This window comes from Salmo salar, chromosome 01, assembly GCF_965601325.2.
Source record: "Salmo salar chromosome 01, fSalSal1, whole genome shotgun sequence".
Lineage (NCBI taxonomy): Eukaryota > Metazoa > Chordata > Actinopteri > Salmoniformes > Salmonidae > Salmo > Salmo salar.
The window spans coordinates 50,693,705-50,713,240 of NC_138291.1; the positions used below are offsets into that span (position 1 = coordinate 50,693,705).

Below are 19,536 nucleotides of genomic sequence, written 5' to 3' on the forward strand. Positions count from 1 at the left end.
TCGTGAGTAATTTAGTAAATTGTTAGTAAATTCCCCGGAAGTTTGCGGGGGGTATGCTAGTTCTGAACGTCACATGCTAATGTAAAAAGCTGTTTTTTTATATAAATATGAACTTGATTGAACAAAACATGCATGTATTGCATAACATAATGTCCTAGGGTTGTCATCTGATGAAGATCATCAAAGGTTAGTGCTGCATTTAGCTGTCTTCTGGGTTTTTGTGACATTATATGCTAGCTTGAAAAATGGGTGTCTGATTATTTCTGGCTGGGTACTCTGCTGACATAATCTAATGTTTTGCTTTCGTTGTAAAGCCTTTTTGAAATCGGACAGTGTGGTTAGATTAACGAGAGTCTTGTCTTTAAATAGCTGTAAAATAGTCATATGTTTGAGAAATTGAAGTAATAGGATTTTTAAGGTATTTGAAAATCGCGCCACTGGATTACACTGGCTGTTGCGTAGGTGGGACGAATTCGTCCCGCCTAGCCCAGAGAGGTTAAAGAATGTTCCCAGAATGATACAAATCTAGTTGTCCCCAGTCCATGTGTTCATGTTCATATGTTATCTTACTGTTGAGGAAGTTAGTTGTACAACAATCTATGCACAAACACAAATGGCAATTATTTGGAATCACATGACAATTTACCTGAAATGTTATTGTACAAACATAGTTTTAGCATATTTTGTTGACCGATCCCTGGAATCAATCCATTGAGCCACTGGGACTAACACAGATATAAAGCTGTTTACACCTTAACTCTGACTTCCAGGTTGTGGTCTTTGTCTTTGCAAAAGTGAAGATGACTAAATGTTGAAAAATAAGTATTGTCTATTATTTCCTACTCTACTAATCTTCTTTATATACTGTAAAGTTGGATGTTTTGGATTTTATTTCTCCTACAAACTTGATTTCAGAAATCCTGTCAAATTATTGCCTGGCAGTTTGTGGTGAGGTTTACATAGATGTGCATATGTACTAAGACATATAGCCATAGTTTGGATTATGGTTTAAGGATTTCAGTACAAAGGGAAATCCACTAGAAACATTAGGATCCTGGTGGCGAAGTAGCCTGCAGATCGCAGGTTCAAATCTATCTTTAAAAAAGATATAGCTATGTTTGGACAATACTCTTATAAAATATAATGATGTAAGAAGAGTGAAATGACATTTGTTTAAAAGTTTGGAAACTTCATATAATGTTACATTACACATCAATATTAGCAGAACATTGCAGCAATGTTATACAGTAGGTGTCTCGTATGTCATCTCCATTAATGTTAGCGGGATGTTCCAGTAATGTCAGAACTAATTTAATGGAATCCAGACATGATTTCTGAAGAATGTTTAGGGAACGTTATTGGAACAATCATGTCATAACGTCACACTATAACTTTATGAGAGCATTGTGGGAATATTCCCTGTTTCTTGTTATGGGTGTTTTTAATCTCCATCAACATTAGCAGAATGTTCCAGTAATGTTTTCTCAGAACCATTTCTATTGTGTTCACATTTTGTTGCGGCAGTATGTTCTAAAATTATTACTGGTACATTGTGTTATTACATTACAGTACCTGGAAACCTAATGAGAACGTTTGGGGAATGTTCTGTGGTTACAGATTTTGTGCACAACATTTTAGTGAACGTTAGGAGAATATCAAGGATATTTCATTTAAAACATTTTCTGAAGAAAATTGAATGTTTTTGGGATGTTACTGTATCATCATAATGTTAGGATTTTATCTAACTAGAACTTAATGGGAATGTTAGGTAATGTTCTAGGAATGTTCCCAGTTTGCTGGGAGCCCTCCTCTATGGGCAGCCATGGAGCATAGTGAAGGAGGGAGAGATGGGGAGAGGGGAAAAGACGGAGAGAGAGCTGTGTTTGGGATTTTCCCTCTTAACATGCATCTCTCCCCCTTTTTTTTTTTTTAGCAGATGCTCTTATCCAGAGCGACTTACAGTAGTGAATGCATACATTTCATACAGTTTTTCCTATACTGGTCCCCTGTGGGAATCGAACCCACAACCCTGGTGTTGCAAACACCATGCTCTACCAACTGAGAATGCTTGGTTAGAAATCTGGGTCTGAAGCATACCATACTGGTAATAAACAGGCCACTCAACAGGAAATGTTGTCAGTGCATGTTTACTGGGAAAAAATCCAGGCTCAGCTTTTTGGTTCTCTGCATACTTTCACATGTAAACAACAGTCTGAGATCGTACGACCACAGTTTTTTCTAAATGTAATTCTGTTTTGTTTATTTGTTCCACTTTCTATGTAATTGGCTGAAATAAACAATGTCGTATTGACATTGAACTTCCTGTTTTGACGCTCAGTGTGTGTGTGTTTGTGTGTCCAAAGCAACTCCAAATAAAGGATCCAGGACACCACAATAATAGCAAAGAGTTATTATAATTCAAATTAATTCATTGTATACAGTGCATTCGGAAAATATTCAGACCCCTTCACTTTTTCCACATTTTGTTACATTACAGCCTTATTCTAAAATGGATTACATTGTTTTTCCCCCTCCTCAATCTACTCACAATACCCCATAATGACAAAGCAAAAACTGTTTAAATTTTTTTGCAAATGTATTAAACATAAAAAATGGAAATATCACATTTACATAAGTATTCAGACCCTTTACTCAGTACTTTGTCGAAGCACTTTAGCAGCGATTACAGCCTTGCGTCTTCTTGGGTATGATGCTACAAGCTTGGCACACCTGTATTTGGGGAGTTTCTCCCCATTGTTCTCTTCAGATCCTCTCAAGCTCTGTCAGGTTGGATGGGGAGCATTGTTGCACAGCTATTTTTAGGTCTCTCCAGAGATGTTCGATCGGGTTCAAGTCCGGGCTCTAGCTGGGCCACTCAAGGACAATCAAAGATTAGTCCCGAAGCCACTCCTGCATTGTCTTTGCTGTCTGCTTAGGGTTGTTGTCCTGTTGGAAGGTGAACCTTCTCCCCAGTATGAGGTCCTGAGTGCTCTGGAGCAGGTTTTCATCAAGGATCTCTCTGTACTGTGCTCTGTTCATCTTTCCCTCGATCCTGACTAGTCTCTTCTGACCAGTTTCCCAGTCCATACCACTGAAAAACATCCCCACAGCATGATGCTGCCACCACCATGCATCACTGTTGGGATGGTGCCAGGTTTCCTCCAGACGTGACGCTTGGCATTCAGGCTAAATACTTCAGTCTTGGTCTTATCAGACCAGATAATCTTGTTTCTCATGGTCAGAGTCCTTTAGGTGCCCTTTGGCAAACTCCAAGCGGGCTGTCATGTGCCTTTTACTGAGGAGTGGCTTCCGTCTGGCCACTCCACCATAAAGGCCTGATTGGTGGAGTGCTGCAGAGATGGTTGACCTTCTGGAAGGTTCTCCCATCTCCCACAGAGGAACTCTGGAGCTCTGTCAGAGTGACCATCGGGTTCTTGGCCACCTCCCTGACCAAGGCCGTTCGCCCTCAATTGCCCTCTGGCTGGGAGGCCAGCTCTAGGAAGAATCTTGGTGGTTCCAAACTTCTTCCATTTAAGAATGATGGGGGCCACAGTGTTCTTGGGGACCTTTAATGCTGCAGGAATTTTTTGGTACACTTCCCCAGATCTGTGCCTTAAGACAATCCTGTCTCGGAGCTCTACGGACAATTCCTTTGACCTCATGGCTTGGTTTTTGCTCTGACATGCATGAATTTACCACAGGTGGACTCAATCAAGTTATAAAAACAAATTGAATTTACCACAGGTGGACCCAATCAAGTTGTAGAAACATCTCAAGTATGATCAATATTAACAGGACAAACCTGAGCTCAATTTTGAGTGTCATAGCAAAGGGTCTGAATGCTTATGTAAATACATAAATAATACATTTGCACAAATTTCTAAAAACCTGTTTTCGCTTTGTCTTTATGGGGTATTGTGTGCTGATTCATGAGACTTTTTTTATTTAATCCATTTTAGAATAAGTGAAGGGGTCGGAATACTTTCCGAAAGCAGTGTAAACAGTTACTTTCACAATTACAGTTACATTCATCAACAAAATAGTAAATTGAAATGTACGATCTGTATATAGGTTGAAACCACATGATTCATTGATCTGTTCCTTCCATGTCATGTGTTAATCTTGTAATAAGTGTAAATAGTTTGTAAACACTCAAAAAGAAAATCCTGATCCTCCCTCTCTCCATTTCCTCCCTGTGCCAGGAGACTTTGAGAGAGAGAACATCTCTCTACGATTGGAGTGTGGTGGTCGGTCTGGAGGTGAGGCAGGGGCTGGTGAAAGAGTGCACATGTGCAGTGCAATAAGAGGTTCCTGAAGTGCAGGCTGGGTTTTGGTGTATTGTTGGTTGTATGGAACTCACGCACGCACACCACGCACGCACCCACCCACGCACGCACCACACCCACGCATGCACGCACAAACAGACACACCCAACTGCTCCTTCCCCATCACTCACAGGTCCAGGTGAAGACTCTACCCCAGCCATCTCCAACAAGCAGAGTAGCATGGGTCCTGTAAACACAGAGGCATACATTGAATGGTTTATCATAGCTGTGCGTGCATCAAGGCCATGCACAGACCTTTTGGAGGGCATATGCTCAAACTCAAAAAGGGACACACCTCAAAAAACAATCTCGCAACCGGGTTCACAGAGTCGTTGAGCAATTATTACAAGAATAGGGGAGGAGTTAAGTATTTTCCAAACCTATTTTGAGCTGGAATAAATGCTGCATTTATTTACAATGACCAACACAATTCGTGTCAAAAAAGAAGATTATAAGAAATGCCGTAGGCTACCATTACTATATTCAATCCAACTACATTTGTTGCCACTATTCTTTATCCCAGTGGTTTTCAAACCTTTTGACCTGTGACCCCCAAAAAGGAGTGGTACAAAACGCACGCACATGAACGTACAGTGCCTTGCGAAAGTATTCACACCCCTTGGCATTTTTCCTATTTTATTGCCTTACAACCTGGAATTACAATGGATTTTTTGGGGGTTTGTATCATTGGATTTACACAACATGCCTACCACTTTGAAGATGCAAAATATTTTTTCTTGTGAAACAAACAACAAATAAGACAAAAAAACGGAGAACTTGAGCGTGCATAACTATTCACCCCCCCAAAGTCAATACTTTGTAGAGCCACCTTTTGCACCAATTACAGCTGCAAGTCTCTTGGCGTGTGTGCATGCAGTACCTGGACATGGCTAGAGCAGTGACTGCAGGGTTGTTTTTGTAGCGCCGTCTGGACACTGCTTCACTCCTGTTTAGCGGCCGACACAACACCAGGTGTCTCTCCCAACTCTGACCCGGACCCGACATTCCTACACAGTAATTAACAATATTACAACAGTATAAAATCAGTCCTGCACTATTAGACCTACAGTACAGGGGGATCTCCTGTTATACTGTATAACAGACCTGACCTGCTAAACCTATAGTACAGGACAACAAAAATATAATATAACATAACACAGACAACAGGGTCTCTACGCTTTCACCCATCTAATCATGTCAGAGTTATTCGAGGACGGAAGGATATCTTTTTAAAGTAGTCGATCAGGGTCTTTTTCAACCTCTGACCCTGACAAACTTTAAAGGAACACAAAACCTTCAGAGGCATCAGAGACTGTATTTACAGTAGTGTATATTACATGGTCAGCAGGCTGTTAGTGAGAAGAATCCCTCATAAATAAACCTCACAGTTACACCAGGACTGTTCTGTTGTAATGTACCAGGGTAATACTGCCATGAGCTGACAATAAACAAATAACAGCTGGGTATTATTGCATTCTAAATTACACACGCTCACGCACGCATGTGCGCCCGAACACACATCAGCAGAATTGCTCATCAGTGTTTACTGTCGGTATCTTTAATAATTGTATAATTCCATAATTCCAGGCTAGATGTTACCTTGGAAGGAGCATTTTATTATAAACTTGATTCTGGAAGCTAACAGTCAGACTAAGAGATGGTTGGCTCTGAATTATCAGCTCACACTTAACAGCATATATAAACAGATATCTATGGAAGATTTCTCTGAAAAATATGTTGTTATTTGAGTCTCTGATAGTTCACTTCTATCACTGTATCACTTCCCTGCGTATTTATTTAGACAGTGAAGCTAAAAGTTTTAATTTGGCTATATACTCCAGCATTTTGGAGATAAAATGTTTCATATGAGGCAACAGTACAGAATGTCACAATGTATTTGAGGGTATTTTTAAACATATCTGATTTACCGTTTTAAAATGAAAGCACTTCATGTACAGTAACAGAATTAGGTAATAACCAAAAAAGTGTTAAACAAATCAAAATATAAATATATTTGAGATTCTTCAAAGTAGCCACCCTTTGCCTTGATGACACCTTTGCACACTCTTGGTATTCTCTCAACCAGCTTCATGAGGTTTCATGAATTTCATGCATTTCAATTATCAGGTGCGCCTTGTTAAAAATACATTTGTGGAATTTCTTTCACTCTTAATGCGTTTGAGCCAATCAGTTGTGTTATGACAATTTAAGGGTGTGTATACAGAAGATTTGGTAAAAGTGAAAGACTAAGTCCATATTATGGCAAGAACAGCTCAAATACACAAAGAGAAATGACAGTCCATCATTACTTTAACCTCTCTTGGGTAACGGGCAGTATTTTGACGTCCGGATGAAAAGCATGCCCGTAGTAAACTGCCTGCTACTCAGGCTCAGAAGGTAGGCTATGCATATTATTAGTAGGTTTGGATAGAAAACACTGAAGTATCTAAAACTGCTTGAATGTCTGTGAGTATAACAGAACTCATATGGCAGGCAAAAACCTGAGAAAAAATCCAACCAGGAAGTGTGGAAATCTGAGGTTTGTAGTTTTTCAAGTGATTGCCTATCTAATACACAGTGTCTGTGGGGTCATTTTGCACTTCCTACGGCTTCCACTAGATGTCAACAGTCTTTAGAATGTTGTTTCATGCTTCTAATGTGAATGGGGAGAGAATAAGAGCGTATGGAGTCAGATGACTGAGAAAATTACATTAGCTCAATAGCGCCCGCTCCAGTGAGAGTTAGGTGTGTTCCTTTCCATTTCTGAAGTCAAAGGAATCGTCCGGTTGGAATATTATGGAAGATTTATGATAAAAACATCCTAAAGATTGATTCTATACATCGTTTGACATGTTTCTACGAACTGTAATATAACTTTTTTGACTTTGTCTGAACTTACTGCGCGAGCACAGTGAATTTGGATTACTCGACTGAACGTGAACAAAATGGAGGTATTTGGACATAAAGATTAACTTTATCGAACAAAACTAACATTTATTCTGGAACTGGGTGTCCTGGGAGTGCATTCCGATGAAGATCAAAGGTAAGTGAATATTTAGAATGTAATTTTTGTCATTTCTGTTGACTCCAAAATGGCGGGTATCTGTATGGCTTGTTTTGATGTCTGAGCGCTGTACTCAGATTATTGCAAAGTTTGCTTTCACCGTAAAGCTTTTTTGAAATCTGACACAGCGGTTGCATTAAAGAGAAGTGTATCTATAATTCTTTGAATAACAGTTGTATATTTTATCAACGTTTATGATGAGTATTTCTGTAAATGGATGTGCTCATTCACCGGAGGTTTTGGGAGGCAAAACATTAATGAACATTACAACGCCAATGTAAAATGGGTTTTTTGGATATAAATATGAACTTTATCGAGCAAAACATACATGTATTGTGTAGCATGAAGTCCTATGAGTGCCATCTGATGAAGATCATCAAAGGTTAGTGATTCATTTTAGCTGTATTTCTTTTTTTTTGTGACGCCTCTCCTTGCTTGGAAAATGGCTGTGTGGTTTTTCTTGTCTATGCGCTGTCCTAACATAATCTAATGTTATGCTTCGCCGTAAAGCCTTTTTGAAATCGGACACTGTGGTTGGATTAACCTGTTGGGGATAGGGGGCAGTATTTGCACGGCCGGATAAAAAACGTACCCGATTTAATCTGGTTACTACTCCTGCCCAGTAACTAGAATATGCATATAATTGTTTGATTTGGATAGAAAACACCCTAAAGTTTCTAAAACTGTTTGAATGGTGTCTGTGAGTATAACAGAACTAATTTGGCAGGAGTTCTGTATCTATAATTCTTAACCTCTTACATCTAGACGTTCCGCTAGCGGAACACCTGCTCCAATATCCAATGATAGGCGTGGCGCGAATAACAAATTCCTCAAAAATACAAAAACTTTGTGAGTAATTTAGTAAATTGTTAGTGAATTCGCCAGAAGTTTGCGGGGGGGTATGCTAGTTCTGAACGTCACATGCTAATGTAAAAAGCTGGTTTTTGATATAAATATGAACTTGATTGAACAAAACATGCATGTATTGTATAACATAATGTCCTAGTGTTGTCATCTGATGAAGATCATCAAAGGTTAGTGCTGCATTTAGCTGTCTTCTGGGTTTTTGTGACATTATATGCTAGCTTGAAAAATGGGTGTCTGATTATTTCTGGCTTGGTACTCTGCAGACATAATCTAATGTTTTGCTTTTGTTGTAAAGCCTTTTTGAAATCGGACAGTGTGGTTAGATTAACGAGAGTCTTGTCTTTAAATAGCTGTAAAATAGTCATATGTTTGAGAAATTGAAGTAATAGCATTTCTAAGGTTTTGAAAATCGCGCCACAGGATTCAACTGACTGTTGCGTAGGTGGGACGAATTCGTCCCGCCTAGCCCAGAGAGGTTAACCTGTTTCATTTTTTTTTATCTTACAAAGGAGTTGTTTAATCTAACTGCTTAACTATTTATCTGTACATGGAATTGTATTTGTTGTTTTTTTTACAAAATGTTTTTTTGTTTTTACAGGGAAATGCTACGCCATCTGATGTGTGGAGAAATTTCACTGCAGCAAATGTAGAAGGAAAAGCTGTGTACATTTGAAAATGCTGTGCCAAATCATATCTGAAGAATGCAACAAAGGTGCAGAATCATCTGGCCAAGTGCATAAAGTTCCCTCAGCAGTCACAACAAGCAACCTCTGACAAAAGTCCCTCTACTTCTATTCGAAGGTAAAAATGATGAATCAGACACCTTATCGATAGCAACAGCTCATGGTTCTCCGGGAATCAGAAGTTTTTGACTCAATGGAAGAACATAGAGAAATGCTGATGAATGTCTTGCTCGAGCTGTGTATGCAACTGGTTCACCTCTGATGCTCACAGGCAATGAGTATTGGAAGAGATTTATGAATGTTCTTCGTCCCAGCATACACCCCTCCAACCAGACATGCTTTATCTACTCATTTGCTGGATGCAGAGTTCATCAGAGTTCAAGTGAAGGTCAAGCAAATCATAGAGATAGCAGACTGTGTTGCAATCATCTCTGATGGGTGGTCAAATGTTCGTGGGCAAGGAATAATTAACAACATCATCTCCACCCTTCAACCAGTATTCTACAATAGCACAGACACAAGGGACAACAGACACACCGATCTCTACATTGCAGATGAGCTGAAGGCAGTCATCAATGACCTTGGACCACAGAAGATATTTGCACTGGTGACAGACAATGCTGAGAACATGAAGGCTGCTTGGTCTAAAGTGGAGGAGTCCTACCCTTACATCACACCCATTGGCTGTGCTGCTCATGCATTGAATCTGCTCCTCAAGGACATCATGGCACTGAAAAAAATGGATACACTCTACAAGAGAGCCAAGGAAATGGTTAGGTATGTGAAGGGTCATTTTTATAGCAGCTATCTACCTCACCAAGCAAAGTGAGAAGAATAAGAGCACCACATTGAAGCTCCCCTGCAACACCCGTTGGGGTGATGTTGTCTTCATGTTTGACAGTCTCCTGGAGGGGAAGGAGTCTCCAAGAAATGGCTTGTAACGTCTGCTTCCAACTCACACACTCAAACATGTAGATCCCCTGAACGCAGCTCACTTTCCAGCCCACTTTCCAACTCACACACTCAAACACGTAGATCCCATGAACGCAGCTCACTCTCTAGATCCCAATCACCTGAATTCTGATCACCTGTTCACACACCTGTATGCCATTATCACACACTATTTAGTTCAGTTCTTTGCACCCCATCATTGTGAGGTTTTGTTTGTTTTGTGACACACTTCTATTCAGAGCTCTGTTTTTCCCGTGATTTAATCCTCCCGTGTATGATAGTTTTGCCCTGCCTCACTAACGATGCCTTTTGCCTATTCCCTGCCTGTACTTTAGCCTTTTTGGATCCCCTGTGTATGACCTTCTGCCTGCCCCTGGACCCAGCTACCTGCCTCCATCTGTGGTGCTGTACAATGAAACACCTGCTGTGCCCTGTGCTTGAAACCAGCTCTCTGTCTCCCATCGTGTTCATTACATGGCCATATCACAGTCTGCCAAGAGGATTCTCCTGGATGATGTATTTTGGGAGAGAGTGGTAAGCAGCCTGAAACTCCTGAAACATATAACAGTAGCCATTTCACGGATTTAGGGAGACACTACTATCCTGTCTGATGTTCAGACTCTGCTTGCAGATGTAAGTGAAGAAATCCGTACTGCCCTGCCCACTTCACTGTTGCTCCAAGCAGAGGAAACTGCAGTTCTGAAATAGATCAAAAAGCATGAAGACTTCTGCCTGAAGCCCATACACGCCGCAGCATACATGTTGGACCCCAAGTATGCTGGCAAGAGCATGCTGTCTGGTGCAGAGATCAACAAGGCCTATGGTGTCACCACTACCGTGTCTTGCCACCTTGGCCTGGATGAGGGCATGGTTCTTGGCAGTCTGGCGAAGTACATTTCTAAGCAAGGGCTTTGGGATGGAGATGCAATATGGCAGTCGTGCCAACATATCACATCAGCCACCTGGTGGAAGGGACTTTGTGGATCTGAGGCTCTTTCCCCTGTTGCCTCCATCATCCTCCAAATCCCACCAACATCAACCACCTCAGAGTGCAGCTGGTCCTTGTTTGGGAACACACACACCAAAGCACGCAACAGGCTGACCAATACAAGGGTTGAAAAATTGGTGGCCATCTGGGCAAATTTGAGGCTTTTTGAGCCTAACAACGAGCCATCCTCAACAAGTTGGAAAGTGACAGTGAAGATGAGGACTCAGAGTCTGGTGTTCAAGGGGTGGACATTGATGAGGTCCAGGGAGAAGACATGGAAGCCTGAGAGGAAGACAACCAAAGCTTTAGTTTCTCTACTATCATTTTACAGATGTATGTTGAAAACGTTTTTGGGAGATGCAATGGATCATTGGGGATCATTCAATATTCCCTTTCTTTTGTTTTTCAGTGAAATCATCCCATGTAAAGAGTCAACTCATTTAATTTAAGTTCAATTCGTAACCATTTTTATATTTTATTTCTATTGGAAGGATTTAATAATTTGCAATTATGTCTACTTATGATAAGGTAAAATGTTTGTTTCTGTCTTCATACGATATGGTAAATATATCCAATGCAAAAAACATCTACATTTAAATGGTATTATTATTAATTTGCATATATTTGTCAATTCCCGTTATATCCCATATATTAACGTTAATTCCCATAGAAAGATTCCACCTCTGAATATTCCCCAAAATGTGTAACCCTATTCAAAGCACACTTAACCAGCATGGCTACCACAGCATTCTGCAGCGATACTCTACCCATCTGGTTTGCGCTTAGTGGGACTATAATTTGTTTTTCAACAGGACAATGACCCAAAACACACCTCCGGGCTGTGTAAGGGATATTTGACCAAGAAGGAGAGTGATGGAGTGCTGCATCAGATGACCTGGCCTTCACAATCACCCGATCTCAACCCAACTGAAATGGTTTGGGATGAGTTGGACCGTAGAGTGAAGGAAAAGCAGCCAACAAGTGCTCAGAATATGTGGGAACTCATTCAAGATTCACGCAATCTCCACTGTACAGTTGATGTTGAGATGTGTCTGTTAATTGAACTCTGAAGTATTTATTTGGGCTGCAATTTCTGAGAACGGTAACTCTAATGAACTTATCCTCTGCAGCAGAGGTAACTCTGGATCTTCCTTTCCTGTGGCGGTCCTCATGAGAGCCAGTTTCATCATAGCGCTTGATGGTTTTTGCGACTGCACTTGAAGAAACTTTTAAAGTTCTTGACATTTTCCGGATAGACTGACCTTCATGTTTTAAGGTAATGAAGGACTGTCGTTTCTCTTTGCTTATTTGAGCTGTTCTTGCCATAATATGGACTTGGTATTTTACCAAATAGGTCTCTCTTGTTACAGCACAACTGATTGGCTCAAACGCAATAAGAAGGAAATAATTTCCACAAATTCACTTTTAACAAGGCACACCTGTTAATTGAAAGGCATTCCAGGTGACTACCTCATGAAGCTGGTTGAGAGAATGCCAAGTGTGCAAAGCTGTCATCAAGGCAAAGGGAGGCTACTTTGAAGAATCTCAAATATAAAATATATTTAGATTTTTTTCAACTTTTTTTGGTTACTACATGATTACATATATGTTATTTCATAGGTTTGATGTCTTCACTATTATTCTACAATGTAGCAAATAGTAAAAATAAAGAAAAACCCTGGAATGAGTAGGTGTGTCCAAACTTTTGTAAGATGGCGCCGGAAAAGATGGCAGACATTTTACGTGCCCCAGCCGATAGTGTTTTTTTCTTTGCTTATTTGCGTTGTTTGTAACTTATTTTATTACTTATTTTGTACATAATGTTGCCACTACCATCTTTTATGACCGAAAATAACTTCTAGACATCAGGATTGCGATTACTCACCTCGGACTAGCAGAATCCTCTTTTTTCCTTCACGACTCTGACGAGCCCGACGCAAAGGATACGCTGCTTCCTCGGGAACAGGCCCTGATCCCTGTGATCTGAGTGAAGAGGCGGAGAAAGAGGGGACGAAGGTCTGGCTGCCTTCTGAGAATTCGCAGGCAATCGAATAAACCCACACTTCCCTCCATTCTGCCAGCAAACTTGCAATCTTTGGACAATAAAATCGACGAGTTATGTGGAAGATTAAACTACCAACGGGACATTAAAAACTGTAACATCTTATCCTTCAAAGAGTCGTGGCTGAACAACGACAACATCAACATACAGTTGGCTGGCTAAACGATGAACCGGCAGGATAGAACAGCAGCGTCTGGTAAGACAAGGGGCAGCTGTCTATGTATTTTTGTAAACAACAGCTGGTGCACGATATCTAAGGAAGTCTCGAGCTATTGCTCGCCTGAGGTAGAGTTTCTCATGATAAGCTGTAGACCACACTACCTACCGAGAGGGTTTTCATCTGTATTCTTTATAGCTGTTTACATACCACCACAGTCAGAGGCTGGCACTAAGACAGCACTGAATGAGCTGTATTCCGCCATAAGCAAACAAGAAAATGCTCACCCAGAGTCGTCGCTCCTAGTAGCCAGGGACTTTAATGCAGGGAAACTTAAATCTGTTTTACCAAATTTCTATCAGCATGTTAAATGTGCAACCAGAGCAAAAATAACTCTGGACCACCTATACTCCACACACAGAGATGCATACAAGCTCTCCCTCGCCCTCCATTTGGCAAATCTGATCAAAATTCTATCCTCCTGATTCCTGCTTACAAGCAAAATTAAAGCAGGAAGCACCAGTGACAAGATCAATAAAAAAGTGGTCAGATGAAGCAGATGCTAAGCTACAGGACTGTTTTGATAGCATAGACTGGAATATGTTCCAGGGTTTCCTCCAATGGCATTGAGGTGTACGCCACATCTGTCAATGGGTTCATCAATAAGTGCATCAATGACATCATCCCCACAGTGACCGAACGTACATACCCCAACCAGAAGCCATGGATTACAGGCAGCATCCGCACTGAGCTAAAGGCTAGAGCTACCACTTTCAAGGAGTGGGATTCTAACCCGAAAGCTTATAAGAAATCCCGTTATCCCCTCCAACGAACCATCAAACAGGCAAAGCTTCAATACAGGACTGAGATTGAATCGTACTACACCAGCTCTGACGCTCGTCGGATGTGGCAGGGCTTGCAAACCATTACAGACTACAAAGGGAAGCACAGCCGAGAGCTTCCCGCAGACACGAGCCTACCAGATGACCTAAACTGCTTTGATGCTCGCATCGAGGAAAATAACACTGAAACATACAGTACATGAGAGCACCAGCTGTTCCGGAAGACTGTGTGATCACGCTCTCCACAGCCGATGTGAGTAAGACCTCTAAAAAGGTCAACATTCACAAGGCCGCAGGGCCAGACGGATTACCAGGACGTGTACTGCGAGCATGCACTGACCAACTGGCATTTTCAACCTCTCCCTTTTCCGAGTCTGTAATACCAACATGTTTTAACCTCTTGGGGCTAGGTGGGACGCTAGCGTGCCACCTGTGGTGCACTCCATCAACAGCAGGTGCATTTCAAGAGCGGCAAATTTGAATCCAAATAAATGTCAAAATTCAAATTTTTCAAAAATACAACTATGTTACACCATTTGAAAGATAAACATCTCCTTAATCTAACCACGTTTTACGATTTCAAAAAGGTTTTACGGCGAAAGCATAAATTTAGAGTATGTTAGGACAGTACATTTACAAGAGTTGTGTGTAATGTTTTGTCAAGTCAAAGACAGGGTCACCAAAACCATAAAACCAGCTAAAATGATACACTAACCTTTTACAATCTCCATCAGATGACACTCCTAGGACATTATGTTAGACAATGCATGCATTTTTAGTTCTATCAAGTTCATATTTATATACAAAAACAGCGTTTTACTATGGCATTGATGTTGAGGAAATCGTTTCCCTCCAATAACCGGCAGTCAAGTCAGCGTCAGAAATTAAATAATTAAAATTAGAAAACATTGTTAAAATATTATATTGTCATTTAAAGAATTATAGATTTACATCTTTTGAACGCAATCAACTTGCCAGATTTAAAAATAACCTTACTGGGAAATCACACTTTGCAATAATCTGAGCACTGTGCCCAGAAAAATACGCGTTGCGATACAGACTAGACGTCATGTTGGGGAGATCTAAAATCGAAAATACTATGTAAATAATCCATTACCTTTGATTCTCTTCATCAGATGTCACTTCCAGGTATCACAGGTCCATAACGAATGTAGTTTTGTTCAAAAAAGCTCATCATTTATGTCCAAAAATCTCCGTCTCGTTAGCACATGATGTAAGCCAGCCGGACTTCTCGTCATGAACGAGGGGAAAAAATATATTTCCGTTCGTTCAAACATGTCAAACGTTGTATAGCATAAATCATTAGGGCCTTTTTTAACCAGAACATGAATAATATTCAAGGTGGACGAATGCATAGCCTTTTATAACGTATTGGAACGAGGGTACCCAACATGAAGTAGCGCGCCAGGTGTCTAATGGGACATCACCGTTCCATGGCTCTTGTTCGGTCAGATCTCCCTCCAGAAGACTCAAAACACTTTGTAAAGGCTGGTGACATCTAGTGGAAGCAATAGGAAGTGCCAAAATATTCCTAAACCCCTGTGTCTTTCAATGGGATAGCTTTAAAGTCAATACAACACATCAGGTATCCACTTCCTGTCAGAAAATGTCTCAGGGTTTTGCCTGCCAAATGAGTTCTGTTATACTCACAGACACCATTCAAACAGTTTTGGAAACTTTAGAGTGTTTTCTATCCATATATAATAAGTATATGCATATTCTAGTTACTGGGTAGGATTAGTAACCAGATTAAATCGGGTACATTTTTTTTATCCAGACGTGCAAATGCTGCCCCCTAGACCCAACAGGTTAAGCAGACCACCATAGTCCTTGTGCCCAAAAACACTAAGGTAACCTGCCTAAATGACTACCGACCCGTAGCACTCACGTCTGTAGCCATGAAGTGCCTTGAAAGGCAGGTCATGGCTCACATTAACACCATCATCCCAGAAACCCTAGACCCACTCCAATTTGCATACCTCCCGAACAGATCCACAGATGATGCAATCGCCATTGCACTCCACACTGCCCTTTCCCACTTGGACGAAGGAACACCTATGTGAGAATGCCATTCATTGACTACAGCTGAGCGTTCAACACCATAGTGCCCTCAAAGCTCATCAATAAGCTAAGGACCCTGGGACTAAACACCTACCTCTGCAACTGGATCCTGGACTTCCTGACGGACCGCCCCAGGTGGTAAGGGTAGGTAACAACACATCCACCATGCTGATCCTCAACACAGTAGCCCCCCAGGGGTGCGTGCTCAGTCCCCTCCTGTACTCCCTGTTCGCTCATGACTGCACTGCCACGATTCCAACCCATCATTAAATTTGACGATGACACAACAGTGGTAGGCCTGATCACAGACAACAACGAGACAGCCTATAGGGAGGCGGTCAGAGACCTGGCCGTGTGGTGCCAGGATAACAACCTCTCCCTCAATGTAATCAAGACAACGGAGATGATTGTGGACTACATCGACGGGGCTGCAGTCAAGCAGTTTGAGAGCTTCAAATTCCTTGGTGTCCACATCAACAACAAACTAACATGGTCCAAGCACACCAAGACAGTTGTGAAGAGGGCACGACAACACCTATTCCCCCTCAGGAGACTGAAAAGATTTGGCATGGGTCCTCAGATCCTCTAACGATTCTACAGCTGCACCATTGAGAGCATCCTGACTGGTTGTATCACTGCCTGGTATGGCAACTGCTCTTTCTCCAACCGCAAGGCACTCCATAGGGTAGTGCGACCGGCCCAGTACATAACTGGGGCCAAGCTTCCTGCCATCCAGGACCTCTATACTAGGCGGTGTCAAAGACTCTAGCCACCCCAGTCATAGACTGTTCTCTCTGCTACTGCACGGCAAGCGGTACCGGAACACCAAGTCTAGGTCCAAGAGGCTTCTAAACAGCTTCTACCCCCAAGCCACAAGACTCATGAACATCTAGTCAAATTGCTATCCAGACTATTTGCAGTCCACATTGTTGTAATTGCTTCAATATGGAAATCCATTGTTAAACATATGCTATAGCGTTCACACTGATATAGGGGCTAGGCCGACTGTAAATTGCAGTCTGAACATAGGACGAGGCAAACATAGTCAATAAGCAAGATTAAATTCACTAAGAATTTTTTTGTCACGAAATGCGCCGTGCTCGTCACCCTTCTTTACCCTTTGGGATAGTGTCTGGAACGCACGAACAAAACGCCGCTGTTTGGATACAACTATGGATTATTTGGGACCAAACCAACATTTGTTATTGAAGTAGAAGTCCTGGGAGTGCATTCTGACGAAGAACACCAAAGGTAATCAAACTTTTCTAATAGTAAATCGGAGTTTGGTGAAGGCTAAACTTGCTGGGTGTCTAAATAGCTAGCCCTGTGATGCCGGGCTATCTACTTAGAATATTGCAAAATGTGCTTTCACCGAAAAGCTATTTTAAAATCGGACATATCGAGTGCATAGAGGAGTTCTGTATCTATAATTCTTTAAATAGTTGTTATGCTTTTTGTGAACGTTTATCGTGAGTAATTTAGTAAATTTTTTTGTAAATTCACCGGAAGTTTGCGGGGGGTATGGTAGTTCTGAACATCACATGCTAATGTAAAAAGCTGTTTTTTGATATAAATATGAACTTGATTGAACAAAACATGCATGTATTGTATAACATAATGTCCTAGGGTTGTCATCTGATGAAGATCATCAAAGGTTAGTGCTGCATTTAGCTGTCTTCTGGGTTTTTGTGACATTATATGCTAGCTTGAAAAATGGGTGTCTGATTATTTCTGGCTGGGTACTCTGCTGACATAATCTAATGTTTTGCTTTCGTTGTAAAGCCTTTTTGAAATCGGACAGTGTGGTTAGATTAACGAGAGTCTTGTCTTTAAAATGGTGTAAAATAGTCATATTTTTGAGAAATTGAAGTAATAGCATTTCTAAGGTATTTGAATAACGCGCCACGGGATTTCACTGGCTGTTACGTAGGTGGGACGAAATCATGCATAAATGCATAAAAATGCATAAAAATGCATAAAATTCAAACGTCTTTACAAAATACTAGGCTCCTGTCAATTGCATCGTTGCCTATGTGCAAGGCAGATTCTCAAAAAAATGGCATCATAGGAGGACTGAATAGTTTGGACTGGTAATCGGACGAGGGGCGCTCTTTGAAAGTGTGGATGGATAGCCTACGTGAACAAGCAAAATACAGGTATGTGAATTGTAAATAATGAAAAAGCAAGAGGGCAAAAATCTCTTAGTAGACCATTTAAAAAGCACCCTCAGTAGACCATTTAAAACCCCTTTATTCTTAGTCTACTTTTGGTTTATGGCAAGGATAAAATAGATGCACCTATGCAATGCTTTGTTTTTACTCAAATTAAACAAAATGGGGGAAACCAATATTTTTTTAATGTTTTCTAAAAACGAGATTCACAGGCACAAAGGGCACATCTCTCCTTCCATGGGCACTGTGCGTCATGGCTGGATAGGCTGCACTTCCGCTCTCAAAATCCATCCATTTATAAACTGCGATACCGTTAAGACCTGCTTTTTGTGTGTCTTAAAACTTCCCATTAGCGCTACATGAAATTGTCACTTTTGCTCTTGTTTTAAAGGACACACTTCAAATAGTGCCATCCCTCCCACCTCAGCGCAAGCGAACTGATGTTAGACAGGTATATTGCCAAACATAGTGTTAGTGCTGAAAAATGGCAGTGCGCCAGTTTCTACATGACGAAATGCAAACTAACGTGTGTTTGACACTAGTACCAGCCGAAAATAGAGCCCTTTTAAGTGAGTTGTCCAAATTCTTATGACACCTTCAAATGGGGGTACTAGATACATAAAGTGCTTTATTTTTAAAAACGCTAAAACAGATATGTATAAAAATACCCTCGAATAAAATGTGACATTCTGTTCTGTCGCCTCATATGAAACATTTGACCTCAAGTATAGAGCCAAATTAAAAGTTTTAGCTTCACTGTCCAAATGAATATGTGGGGGAGTGTAAAAGCACTTATTTGATTATGAACCAGAAGTGTTTTAAAAAAATCATATTCTTCTCATTTGAGGAATATTTATGTCTTGTTGTTATTAGCATGAAATTAGCATTAGCATTACCGTCTATGTTCATTGCAGGCTCATCCTGTCCTGGGGATGTGGGCTGCTGTGGAGGATCAGGTGATGTTCTAGTGTACTCCGTCCTCCAGATCTGTTACACACAAACAATCCAACATAACTGAACGCATTAAACACAGACACACATGCACATAGGCACGTGCATACACACGTAAACTTCCCACAACACCCTGATGCGCATGCACACACACACAAACAATCAGGCCGGGTCCGAATACTCGTACTTGTGTTCCAAGTAGTAGGCTGATGAGCTGTGCGATAATATAAGGTTTTATAGTATATGAAATCTCAAAAATTAGATATGCTTTAAATGCCAGGATGTCAAACTCATCTCTGCCTTTCATTTAGTAGAATCCGCTGCACACTAGTGAGAAAAAAAAGTATGTTCAAACCCACTTGTGTTTGACAAAAGCTGATAATTAGCTGATAA

At 40.9% G+C, this 19,536-nt stretch overlaps 1 protein-coding gene across 4 annotated transcripts in view; it reads right to left on the reverse strand.

The window, feature by feature from the left end:
* Positions 1–2,395: 2,395 nt before the first annotated feature.
* The window catches only part of wdfy4 (WDFY family member 4), a 201,406-nt gene continuing 184,265 nt past the window's right edge, over positions 2,396–19,536 (reverse strand). For 3 of the 4 annotated variants that reach the window (XM_014198734.3, XM_014198716.3, XM_014198725.3), the window contains exons 63-65: positions 19,089–19,179; positions 5,206–5,332; positions 2,396–4,512 (exon numbers count right to left, since the gene is read on the reverse strand). In XM_014198734.3, the coding sequence (XP_014054209.3) occupies positions 4,449–4,512; positions 5,206–5,332; positions 19,089–19,179 (282 nt within the window). In that variant the 3' untranslated portion in view covers positions 2,396–4,448. Of the gene's footprint in view, positions 4,513–5,205; positions 5,333–12,771; positions 12,972–19,088; positions 19,180–19,536 lie in introns of those variants that run through there. The other variant, XM_082974959.1, reaches the window with a different exon arrangement.